This window comes from Cryptotermes secundus, unplaced genomic scaffold (assembly GCF_002891405.2).
Source record: "Cryptotermes secundus unplaced genomic scaffold, Csec_1.0 scaffold928, whole genome shotgun sequence".
In the NCBI taxonomy this organism is placed as follows: Eukaryota; Metazoa; Arthropoda; class Insecta; order Blattodea; family Kalotermitidae; genus Cryptotermes; species Cryptotermes secundus.
Genome location: NW_019738362.1, coordinates 1,053,119 through 1,066,552, shown reverse-complemented (window position 1 = coordinate 1,066,552; position 13,434 = coordinate 1,053,119). Strand labels below are relative to the sequence as shown.

At 46.6% G+C, this 13,434-nt stretch overlaps 1 protein-coding gene across 2 annotated transcripts in view; it reads right to left on the bottom strand.

Moving 5' to 3' along the window:
- The window catches only part of LOC111870927 (paired box protein Pax-6), a 113,957-nt gene that overhangs the window by 51,519 nt on the left and 49,004 nt on the right, over positions 1-13,434 (bottom strand). The window contains exons 3-4 of one of the 2 annotated variants that reach the window (XM_023863568.2): positions 10,216-10,432; positions 9,083-9,263 (exon numbers count right to left, since the gene is read on the bottom strand). In XM_023863568.2, the coding sequence (XP_023719336.1) occupies positions 9,083-9,263; positions 10,216-10,432 (398 nt within the window). The remainder of the gene's footprint in view (positions 1-9,082; positions 9,264-10,215; positions 10,433-13,434) is intronic. The other variant, XM_033754048.1, reaches the window with a different exon arrangement.

Below are 13,434 nucleotides of genomic sequence, written 5' to 3'. Positions count from 1 at the left end.
CGACAGAAGCAGAGGTTTTGGCTTTAGCAGAATAAATTCACTTAGTGTCTTCTGGAATGTGAGGCATTGTACTATGGTAGAAATATTAGAACGTTGTGGTGGCACCCCTGGTCCAGACTCTGCTTAACGCTCTCTTAACGCTCAGTTTACTATACTGAAGATGGAGGCAGAAATTTCCTCCGAAATATTTTCACCTCTATCAGACTCCAGTTCGTCGCGTTTCATATTCACCACTGTGAGAACTTGAGCACTTCCCAAGTTGCTGTTTGGATGTTACCGAATTGGTCAGTCTGTTTTCCTTCCGGGTGGTCACCCCTGATGGTAGATCCTCCTATATTCTTGTCCCCTTGTTGAGAAAGGGGAGTGCTTGCATCCCTCACACAATTTCCTCTCCCTTCATTGGGATTCCCGCCCCTCGCTCGCTCGCTCCCTCTCTCTCGCATTCACACGCAAAACGAACCCTGCGCTGCCTACAAGGATGGATCCCAAACCTGTCCACTCTACATGCAGACAGAGGACAGCCTCCAACCGGCCGCACGCATCTCTCGCAAGATTCGAAGTCTTCCTCTGGCACTCCGGTGAGCGTCACCATCTTCCGTGTGATCGGTAGGATACGTGAGGCAGTGAAGGGTGACTGGATACAGACAGACAACTGGGATTCGATCCCCGCTCTTCTTGATTTCGCCATGTCGTCCGACCCAGCTCTGGGGCTCACACAGTTTCCTACTCAATTGGGACCACAGAATCTTTCCTCGGGTAAATATGGTCCGAGCTGACCACAACCGCCTCATCTCCCCCCATACGTCGCGCACTGGGAAATTCTTAACTTCGTTGTGAAATGGAATGCATGGCATTTAATTATTACGAAAAGAATTGAACTCCAGCCCCAGTCTGGCATCGAATTTAAGTCCGAAGTCCTTCTCCTTAGTCGCAAAATAGACCACTGCCGTTTCCCTCCATTATTCAAGCAAACATTTCACATTAGAATGATCTGAAACCAGCAGACGCTTTATCGTCAATGCTTTTCAAAATATGTCATTAGGAAGGTCCATAATGAATCAGGATGGATCAAACTTAGTAAAGCAGATATCTTGTAGTGTGAGGCTAAGTTACCGGCCGAAAATATATCATAAAGAATGACATCGAAGTTATGATAATTTCTAGTAAGAAGAGGGGGCAGACAGTAGCGTAGTTGGTTGAGGCACTATGCTACAAGCCGGAAGGTCGCGGGTTCGATTCTCAATGAGGTCATTGAATTTTTTAATTGATCCAATCCTTCCAGGCACACTATGACCCTGGGGTTGACTCAGCCTCTAACAGAAATGAGTACCAGGAATCTTGCTGGTGGGTAAAGGGCGGCCGGCGCGTAAGGCTGACAACCTCACTGCCATCTATGAGCCGATTGTCTAGAAAATGTGGGAGTCTCGACGTCTCACAGCCCTATGGGCCACCACGGCCTGTTACAGGGATAGTTTTACCTTTACCTTTACACCACACAGCAGAGAGGATGAAACACGCAGGACATTTAGCACGCACTCGAGAGGAGAGACGCATAGCTCAGTCTAAGAATGTCAGGTGAGGTCTCACAAGTAACCTAGGCGCAAATGTTAGGCTAATATTAAAATGAATCTCACAGAATTAGGGTGGGAATTTCTGGACTGCATTCCTGTATCTCAGCACAGGGACAAGGGCGGAAATAAATCTTCAGCTGTCACAAAAGGCGAGGTATTTCTTGAGAGGATGAGCAACTGTTAGCTTCATAGAAGGTAGTAGTCAAAATATCCTAGAATTGTGGATAATCTGCTAAGTTGTTCAGAAAAAGGAAGGCGTGTGGGTACAGAAGAGTTGGGCGGCGCGGCGCTTGCGGGGGGCGCCATCGTGTTCAGCAACCCCTGAGGCAGGGTGAGACAGCGCGCACATCCACCGCGCCACCCTCCGACACGATATCATCATGGCTATGTGCCGCAGGGGGAGGGGGGCTCAACACAGCATCAAGGGGATGAAAATTGCGGGGGAGGAAGAGAAGTTTGTGGGGGTTAAAGTAATGTGCGTGTATATAACGTACACAGGGTGGAAATTGTACTTCTGCGGGTGAGGAATAACTCTGAAGAAAATGGCGACTTGTATTCGTTTAGGGTAAATCGTGTTCGTAAGCCTGAACGACAGTAACAAACAATTGCTTTGTCCTTATTTGTGGGAAGTAATTTCATCAGCGTGATGCTCTGCTAGGCACATGAACTTTTGAAACGAAACATCAAGATGGACGTCAGAACATGTGTGAGTCTAGTCCCTGTGGTTAATTAAGCACGGTGGTATGAAGGTGTATGGTGGAGTGGAGGTATATCTCCTCCAATTCCTAACCCCGGCACTAGATGGAAGCGACAGCCCAAATGACTCTCACGAGAAGTCGGTCACATGGATATCTTGGTCTGACTTCAGCCTCGACAGGTTTCCACAGTTGCGTATTCCATCGAACTGTGACCCTGCTTCAGAACCAGTCGAGGTCGCTGTGCTTATCAGTATGACGCCACGAAGACATGTGGGGGGGGGATGGAAGTACATCTCCGTAATTCTTGACGTCGCCGCTTGGTCAGCTTCAAGCCTCGGCCTCTTTACCCCCGGTTACCATTGGATATGAGCATGTGTAGTCTGGACACTGTGCAGTAGAGAGAAATTGAGAATCGAACCCAAGCCATCAAGCACGTAACTCGTCCCTATTCCGGCTCATTGCTCTGGAAGCAATTTCAGTTTTATTCTACCATCAGTCCCTTCGGGGTCTGAAACTCTAACCCATATGCAGCGGGCCTGCACTCCCAGTCAAAAGTGGCCCTTTGGATTCCATTCCCATCCTACAAAGCGGGAAAACGGAGGCGTGAAGGGCCCAGACGCTGTAACTGTACAGCCCTTCTGAATTTTATTCAGGAGGTACCCGACTCGAATCTCAGCCAGGGCATAGTCTATCCCGCAGAGATTTCCATATTTTTACACATTTCCTCCAACAAAATGCTGGGATGTAGTAAAGGTAAATTTGTCCCTGCTCTTAACTAACTAAGCATTGCTCCATGAAGGTGAATGGGGGAGTGGATATATAGATCCACATTTTCTTCATCTCGGCACTGGTTGGAGATGAGTTGTCAGATTCACGCCCCGGCCGCTTTACCCCCAGGGAAAGAGCCTCCGGTACCCATTGGATAGGAGAGGTTTGGAGGACCCCAGAGCCGGTCTGGACGACGTGGAGAAGAGAAAATTCTTGACACTACCGGGACTCGAACTCTGACCCCTCTGTAGTCCAGCCCGTAGCCATTCGCTATACCGACTGCGCTGTGCTGGAATGAAGTAGGTGTAAAATGTTTACATGGTCTGATACTGCCCGACAGAAGGCAAACTCCACTCCAAAGATCAGTTGGTTGGTGCTGGTAGGGGAAATAGTCTATGTTTGTTCTGAGACTCACTCACCTCCACCTGGTGAGGAGATTAAGCGGACGTGGCCCCTACCCCCACTTCCCTGTAGTCTTCATAGCGTAGTGCTTAGTTAAGCACAGGCACAGCCTTATCTCTACCTTCTGATACTCATGCGAACAGATAAATATATCCTGTAGGAAAAATGCAGAGTTGCTTCAATTTTGAAGCAAGTGGTACATATGGTAACCACTTTGACTAAAACGGTGAAACGGTGAAAATCAAAGCCTGGAGGGATTAAGACTGCACTGGAAGAATCCAGAAAGCTGGAGAAATATCAACTGGAACAATTTATTAGGATAATAATATCTTCATAGTTTTACGTTCGCGCATGGAACGTGGGGAGATGGAAATTAGGGCAACATTGCAACCGAATTGCCTGACTTGCGAGACATAAGCTTAGGGAGGGAGTAGTGACGGAGCGGTTTGCTCTCCAAGTACTGTGCCCCCACAAAGTGCCTCCTCAGAAGGCCATGTCCGGCCGCCTCCCTGCCCCTTCACATCCGATTGCTCCTCAATTGGCCGCACCCCAGAACATTGGAGGGCTGCAACCTTCATGCCAGTGCAGAACTCGTGGGCGCAAGATGCAACGCAGAGGGCAAAGGTCCGGTACCTCCTGCTGCAGGGGATTTCCCTCTGTTGACACTGTACGTGACAATACACGCGGTAGTAGCCGAGATGAAGCCCTCAGACGGCAGGGGTGGGCACAACGGGGGTGTTGAGTCATTTTATATTGAAGCGTACATTTGTTCCGGCACGCTCAGGTTACGTTTCACATGTCTCGGAGGAAGCAAAACCCAGAGATTTCACCTCACTAACAGGTGTGCAGAAACCTGCCACTGGCAATAGTCCTGAGCCAGCTCCATCCACTCGGAATCCCCACAGAGAAGGGATATCTGAACCCTTCAATGAAATTCGCGCCATATACCACAGACTAGCCATGACACCCGACTTTCCGAAACCAGAATTATTAAAATGTTTAAACTGCTCAGCATTCTCATGAACATAGATCTAGTGCCGTTGACCACGTTCTTTATTTCTTTTTTTACTGCCGTGGCGCCGCGTAGTGAATGCTTGACGATCTAAACGGTTGCTACGCGACAAAACGACGCTGGGTATAGAGTGTTCTTGCGTCATAACCAGGTTACGGCTGTCTAGCAACCAGACATGAGCCTGGTGCAGACGTTGGGACACCCCTGGCTTGGAGAATCAGAATAAAGCCGGACGGAGAGATCAGATGAAGGAAGTGTTGCGGCTGCAGAAGGGCAGGTCCCTGTGATGGGCCTTTGATTGTCAGCGTGACTCTTGGACACTCAGGGTCCAAACGGCAGTCATGGAACTGGGTCTTGTTACGGTTCTGTGCCATTTGCTCTCATCCCTCCTGCTTTCCTGCCTTCTCTTTCTACGTCTTCCAAGCTGACATTTCCAAGGAGCTTTACGAATAAAATGCCATGATCATTTCCCGTCTAAGCCATCATAGTCGTCGGTCCAGTGTGTTATAAACTTCTGAACAGGACGTTCCCAGCCGGGCCTCTCGAAATGTTTGACAATTTTCTTTACAGATGTGATGAGTAATATTCTCGTGGCTAGGTTATGACGCGGTGCAGACTGGTAGGAGGACAGAAGCGTTTCGGAGGAACACACATCTGAAGATACCCAACAGGTATGCAGCCTCCATCATGATGTCACAAGTTACTTCATGTTCCAACGAGAGATTGATACCTCCCTACCAGACTATATGGCGTCAATCCGGAAGACCGTAATGTGAATTGTGAAACATAATTTTGTATTTACGGGCTGTTAAGAGAGTATTTGAATCCACACAAAAGCCTGACATTAGGGCGAGCTCACAGGCAGTTCCAATGATGCATCAAGTACACACAGCTGTTGTGTCGTGTAAAAAAAAATACAAATATTGTCAAAGGCCGCTTTGGAAAATAAACTATTGAATAGGCAGACCCCTGCGAATAAATCGCTCTTTAATTAAAATTGCAAATATGAAATTTCCCTAATGAGGAGAGAAACAATCTCTTCATTGGTGAATGCAGGCTTCCCGTTTTGCCAATTGGAATAAAAAGAGCGTCTGATTCTTTGAATAACTCGAAATAAAACCTCATACCACAGATGACACGCATTTTGGGTGCTGCATTAAATCACGTGTGTGCTACTGGGCTCACAGCTCAAACAACAATCGCATTTACAATTTTAAAATTTGTATCTGGATTGGTTCCCTCTAATTTAGACCCTGTCCACAGGAACCCACTTGCCCAGTAAAATCCTAGAAAAATATTCCGTTCAATTGTTTATTTAAACCGTAATTAGAAGATCGACAAGTGTTTCAGATTACGCGTGTCGCCATGATTCGGAGCTTATCGAGCACACACTCCTGGAAGGTACAGACAACAGGCAAACGCCATGCTATCGATCGATCATATTTTGTTGCTGTATTTTCTATTTTTGAAAGTTCCAACAGGAATGGATTTTCGTTTCGTAAATGCTTATACTCCATATAAGAATTATTTTTGGATATAGAATTTATAATACTTGGTCTGCGACGTTTTTATTAACCACTGTAACATCCGTTAAAATTCAAAGGGAAGCCTCATCATTTGTTACCTAAGCTTTCCTCTGATTTCTCCTATATTAATTTTCAATCCTGCATGTTATCGAATGATACGTTGAGGCCGACGTTGAACGCCTTCTCCCACGAATAATACTCACAAACGATCAAACTTATACATCCACCTGTTTCCGTCACACATACATATCAACATATTATCAGTACTCACAGAATAGACACGATACAACGAAACAAAATATATTTCTCTACTTTCTGACCTACTATATTACTATATTCACCCTCAACAGTTCACATTTTACAGCTCTGTTTACATATCTGGAAGGACGATGTTTTTAAAACCTGGAATGATTAAGAACGAAACTAGTAACGGAACTCACCTCAGGTTTTGACAATAAAAAATACTTATGAGAAAATATTGTCGCGTATTGGGCGTATAACGCGACAAATAACTTCACGATGTATTTGATGTAGCGAATTTTATTTCACATTCGCACTTACAATCACCCCAATTACAGATTTACGATTACTGTTATCTGCAGTATCACAAATAGTACACGCCAAATGCCACAATACAACTGACTGGTTGCTGGCTAACTCAGAACTAACTCGGAGGTAGCTCGAGGACTCACTGACTGACTGTGAATAGCCTTCGCTGCTCCTTATGTAGCCTTGATCGGACAATTGTCGTCTGGTGCCTTGTTGCTAGCCACGCTGTCCGGAGTTGTTGACTGCTGCCTAGCAACCGCGATATCCCTCGGTGACGTCACCGCTGTTGATTCGCTTTGCATAGCTTCAAGGTTGCGGGGACTCGGCTAACGTCGGCTCCGCTCGGCTCACTTCGGCTCCGCTCGTGACGTCATCTCGCGTTGCGCGTTGCATAGCTACCAGGATGCGGGGTGATTACTCGCCTATTACGCGAGCGCTACGTTACAGCTACGTGCAGCTGGGGAGGTAGGGGTCAACATGTCACAATATAATAAAACTATTGGCACTTGGTAGAGTGTGAAATAAATTTTCCTTGTGAATTTGCGCCCCTGACTGCCTCGATATTAATTTAATCCTGACACAAACCCATGGCTTCAGACACAATTCCCTACACCCACAGAGGACAGGCCGCAAGACAGGGGCAGACAGACGTTCCATCAAGTTCCAGAATCCCGCACCGCCTTCAGAAGTGCCCAACACTGGGCCCTATTCTGAGCCCCACTTTTAACATCCATTTTAATAGTATTCTCACATGTACACCTAGCTACTAACAAATGATTTATTTCCTTCAGGCTTTCCTAACAGAAGCCAATGCCCATGCGTGCTACAGACCCCTCCCATGCCATCGTCCTAATAATATCCGTCGAAGAGTACAGATCCTTGAGTCCTTTACGCACTTTCCCCACCCTGCGGTCACTTCCCCTCTCCTAGGTCCAAATATTCCAATCAGTGCCCTGATCTCAGCACTGTGCCACAAGCGGGAAGGTCGCGGGTTCAATTACCTATGAGTTCATTGGATTTTTCAATTGACCTAATCCTTCCAGCGGCACTATGGGCCCTGAGGTCGACTCAGCCTATAACAGAAATGTGTACCAGGAATCTTCCTACGGGTAAAGGGCGGCCGGCTCCTAAGGCTGACAAACTCACCGCCATCTGTGAGCCGATTGTCTAGAAAATGTGGGAGCATTGACGTCTCACAGCCCTATGGGCTCCACGGACTCTTAAAGGGATAGCTTTACTTGCTAACCTGCTGTGTCCCTCCCTCAGTACAGAGAGTAAACTAGGACGACGTTTAGTCGGCTTCATTTGTAAATAGCTTGTGGTGCGCTTGTGGCCCGTAACAACAGAACCACAAGCTGACTAACCAGGACGCTCCCACACGTGAACTGCCCCCTGCCGTATGGAGTCACTTCAGTGGCCCCGAGACCAGGCCCAGTGTGGGGCGAAGCGGCTCACACAGCGGGAAGAGCTGTGCTCAGAGAGGCAGTATGGTGTGAGTCGGGCAAGGGTGAGCAGCGGAACGGATCAGTCGCTCCGTGAGAAAGTGAGGCACGTCTGCAGACATGGCGAACCTCTTTACATTCTCGGAGACGCATAACACTGATCATAATGGCCTTCAAAATGGACAGAAAAATCAGTTTTAAGATTTTTAGGTGTTAATAAAAACCTGTAACTCAGTAAATATGTGATGTTGTGTAAGTAGATGTTCACCGATGTTTCGAAAGACCATAATGTCTCCGTCTTCAGGATTGAGTAGTTTGACAGGCAAGCAACCAGCAAGGCGTAAGCCTAATCTTCGACCCTGAAATTTGTCTCAGTGCTTTCCTCTGAAATGTCGATAACTTGTACCGGAATACACGGCGTCATGTCACGTGGGGTGAGAACCTCAGGTCCAGCATAAATAAATATCACATATCAGAATCGCAGTCACTGGCTGTGGGCTAGACGGCGCGGGTTCGAATCCCAACTTGCCCACCGTCGTATTCAGACCGGCTCTGGGGACCATCAAACCTCCTGTTCAATGTGTACCGGGGGCACTTTCCCCGGGGTAAAGCTCACTGAACACTCACCTCCCTCAAGTGTCATGGCCAAGAGTGAGGGGAGTTTTACCTCAACTCCGCCACACGTCTTCATGGCGTGGTGCTTAAAGACAGACACAATTTCACCTTCGCGATGAATTAAATTCAAGTCTTACAAGCAGGCTATGACGGACAAGCATCAGAAATGTGCAGCAAGCGAGTTATATAGAACGAATCACTGTGATGACAAATACACAAAACGTAATGTGGGAGACAGACAGGCTAGACTGGAAGATAACATAAAAATATATCCTAAAGAATTATGGGACATAAAAATTTGGACTGGAATCAAATGGCTCAGGGTAGGGATTAATGGCGGGCGTCTATGAACATCCTCTGATTGCATAAGAGGCCAGGAGTTTGTGGGGGAGTGGTTGGGATGCTATCGGCTTTACAAGAACTCTGTTCAGTGACGTTAATCAAGTAAGTTCACTTTCTGGGGAGCTGTGCCGAGCGCACTGGAAGGTTCCGAACTCACACTAGGTATGTTGTCGTTGGTGCAGACGCCCTCCGATAGCAGACGGTCTCGGATCTCCCATGCAAAAATGGAGGGGCACTCCCTCTTGTAGTCCGCTATTTTGTTCACTACATTGGACGTGGCAACTCTTGGCTTCGAGCCGCCTATTGCCCGCGGCTTGATTGAACCAGTCTCGTAGTACCTGGAATTTGTAAGAAAACATAAATTTGTCATTTATTTCCCGAAAATTCGCGAGGCATTTTGCTAAAGCAACCTAACACACACCTAAATTACTAAATGTTAGCAAACAACTCAGTTTTTGCGTTGTATAGAGGTACACACTTTTCTGAAGGAAGGTTTGCTAATTCGTTTGTTGATAGGAGAAGCAAATTCCATGGTCGGAACTCGTTATATTGATGGAAAGAATTCACGATATTAACTTTACTTTATAATATATAGCGGTGAGGTTGTCAGCCTCACTCACTGGCTGGACTCCCTTTACCCCAAGAATATTCCTGGTACTCATTTCTGTTAGAGGCTAAGTCGACACCAGGTCCATAGTGCGGCTGGAAGAATCAGGTCATAAAAAAAAAAATCCAATGACCTCATCGGGACTTAAACCCGCGACCTTCCGGCTTGTATCATAGTGCCTCAACTAACTACGCTACGCGTGATCCACGTTATGCAGACCGCTGCTGGGGCCCACCCAATTGGTACCAGCTGCTCTTACCTTGTGGGGAAATCGGTGGGAGGGGCGTGAAGCTGACCACTCACCTCCAGCTAGTGCCGAGTCAAAAAAATGTGGATCTATACATCCACTCCCCCATTCACCTTCATGGAGCAGTGCTTAATTAGTTAAGCACAGGGACAACTTTACCTTTAATTCAGGTATCAGTTGAGGTGCGATGTTTCTGTCACCCAAACCCCTTAACTCTGGAGGCGAAATTATGACTAGCCCTTTCATATTGCAGTTTTGGTACTGCGTTAGATGCAGGAACGTGGCGAGACTCCTCACCCAGCGCGGGCGCGGGTTTGTACGAGGAGGGCCGCAGTAGCACCATGCATACCGCCATGTCACGCAGTTACAGGCCGCGAGAACAAGCAATGTTATAACTGACTGGCAAGAGCTTCCTCAGCAAGTAGAAAGTGTTTACCTGCCCAGGATCTTGGAGACGCAGCCGTTGGAGACTTGCAGGATACGAGAGATGTCACATGGCCTTGCGCCCGAGTGCGCCAGCTCAACTATCTTCTGCCGGGTGCTGTCGGGGAGGGGCCGGCCGTTCACGTAGACCCCACCGAGCTGGTTGATTCCGCTGTGGCCTGCAGCAGAGCATCCAAATATGGTACTAGCGCCTACGTGATGTTCCTCCTCTGGCGGGCGGACAACAGACAGAGAACAAAACACAGTGTTACAAAATCTGAGGGGGCGGCTAACCCCCGTCCTGCTACACACCCCTTTCTCCGCTTCACTTGGGTAAGAGAGAAGGGATATTGCTCCAAAATACATACTCATTTCTATTTTGAGGCAAAATTATCCCTGGCCTTAAATACTTTAACGCCACGCCATGAAGATGTATAGGGGAGCTGAGGTATAGTTCCATGTATTCTCAATTAACACATTAAAGGACGAGTGTAGTTCAAGGTTACTGGGAAGAACGTCTTGACCTAAGGGAGAGGAAGTAACAGGAGGAAAGGGGTAATTGAGGGGCTACGTAATTTGAATGCTTATATTTCCCTCAAAATATTTAGACACGATGTAAAATCGATGACAGTAACATGGCTACGGAATTTATCACGCGTGGGAGAGATGAGAAATGAACACAAAAATTTGGTCGGTAAATCTGAAGAGACGAAAATATCTTTTTGGTTGTTTACTTTGCATCGCTGTCAGTAGCTGTTTTATATACTGGATTCATCTGGGTCAGGATAGCGTCCCGTGAGCTCTTGTGAACGCTCCGGGTTTCATATAAGGTGGGAAGGTTCGTGTATAGCTGAGTTTGTCAGAAGTTTTCTGTTAGTTCCAAATCGCATTCCTCCTCACATACTGTGCGTGCAACGATTTTCATATCAGAATTTGACAAATCATTGGTTGCTATGTTTCATATAGATCCTGCTGTTTGTGCTTTTTCCCATTAACTGTTCCACCTTTCATTAAATTGTAAAACAGACCCAGTGCCCAGGAGCGTCACGTAAAACAATAACTGCCACAGTTCTTGCCAACGAATCATGAATTTAACATGGGCCCCAACTGGGGGCGGGTGCGACCGTGAGCAGGCGTCTCGCCTGTGCGTATAAACTCGTCACACGTCGCCAGCTCTAAACGTTACCAATTTTATATTCTCTCGGCGATGCGTGTGTTACACCGTCCGGTCTAGTCCAAGTCTACCGACGTATCGGAGAAACACATTGCATCCATCTTCAGTGTCTAAGAATAAGCAGCGAGCAAGGATTTTCTTGATCTTTGCTCCTTGCTGATTCTTTAATTGGCTTATATTTCTTCCCCGAAGATGGAAACAGTAATTTCATCCGGAAGACTAGTACGCATCTACTAACCTACACAGCATCGAGTCTCACAGGAAAGTATTCTCCATTGCCAGTTCTAGGCTAATAAGTCCATTGGTGTTTATAAGAGTCAGCTTTCCTCAAACCTCTATATATCTGAAAGATGAGAAGGTTGTTATGCATGAGAAATATGTGTGTCACACTATCTTAGTATGAAAACCGGAAAGAAACAAACTACTTCAGACGTAGATGCGAGGCGAAGGCAAAGTTGCCCCTACGCCTTGTTAATTAAACACGTCGCAAGGAAGACGTATGGAGAAGTGGAGATATAACTCCATATATTCTTAATTGTAGCTGAATGTGAGTGGTCATCTTCACTTCCCGGCAGCTTTTATTCCTGGAGAAATACTTCGTATTCTTTGGATATGAGGCTGGATGGGCCCCACAACCGGTCTGAACTGTTTGCCCCTGGCTGGTAGCGAACCCACACCGTCTATCAGAATACCGGTCACTAAGTCGTACTGTTTCAATTATATCAGTGTTTATTCATGTTTCGTTGTTGCAGTGGCGGTTCGATGCCTCTTTAGATCACACAGTGGAGATGCATTACCCCTCCTCCTCCAATTTTGGGGGTCCGGGGACGGGGCTGTTGCAAGAGCCCCTCTCCAACACCGGCATTCACTGTGGCATAGACAAAACTGCCCACAATGATGTGGTCTATGCCCATTCGTTTTGGTATTTTGGTCCGAAAGCCTGAAAAAGAAGACCTACTTCGGAGAACAAGTTGCAGGCGGGAAAACGGTATCAAAATAGATTCTAAAGACGCAGAGCGGGAGGTGTAGATTAACATTACTTCACTGTTCTGAAGTGGATAATAAATCTCAGGCTCCAAAAGGCTAATGTTCTGGAATTGCCCTGAACACCGAGCAAAATATTGCGGTGGTTTAACCTTATCAAAACCCGAGATTCAGCTAAATATATTTAAAACTTCAACAGTTCATTCCTAAACGTATGTGAATGAAGGTAAAGAGGTAAAGATGTCCCTGTGCTTAAGTAAGGCGTATGGTGGAGTGGATGTATAGATCCACATTTTCTTGACCTCGGCACTAGTTGGATATGAGTGGTCAGCTTCACGCCCCGGCCTCTTCATCTCCGGGGAAAGAGCCCCCAGTACCTATTGGATAGGAGGCTGGGTGGGCCCCAGAGCCGGTCTGGACGATATCTAGAAGTGAAATTTCTTGACCACAACAAGAGCTATCCAGGCTCACAAAAGTATGTGAATATTTGTACAAATTTCTGAAACACACGGAACACACAGATACACTGTGTGGGCAGAATATATAACAATTCAGTCCGTACCTCACAGGAAACACATTACGTCTCCGCTACAGAGTCCAACCGGTTAATGCTGGTTAGGGAAACAGTCGTTGTTTATTGTGAGAACCATACGGAATACACAGATACACTGTTGGGCACCAGTCGACATGAATTCTATTCGATGTTTTTGTCGCTTTAATATTTATTCGACGAGGATAACCCCCATACACATCAAAGATGTCGGAAGGGGATTCACAAATCACCTGTCACCACGGGAACTTATCGCCAAAATTTATAAGATTATTTCGCTTATGTACCATAACTCTCTAAGCACTTCGATTAGGCCTAACTGACCCAGATTTTGAAGAGAAACTCTTTTATCTTTCTGCAGTGGGTCTGCAGACTGCTAGAACCTAATGTCGCATGGCAGAAGGCTAGATTCGAACCTCCTGCTAGCCTCACTTAGTACTTCTGTGATTATCTTCTCTTTCTCCAGACATATAACCTCAAATTAGGCTCTTCCATAACCTATTCTTTCTAATTACTTTACTAAT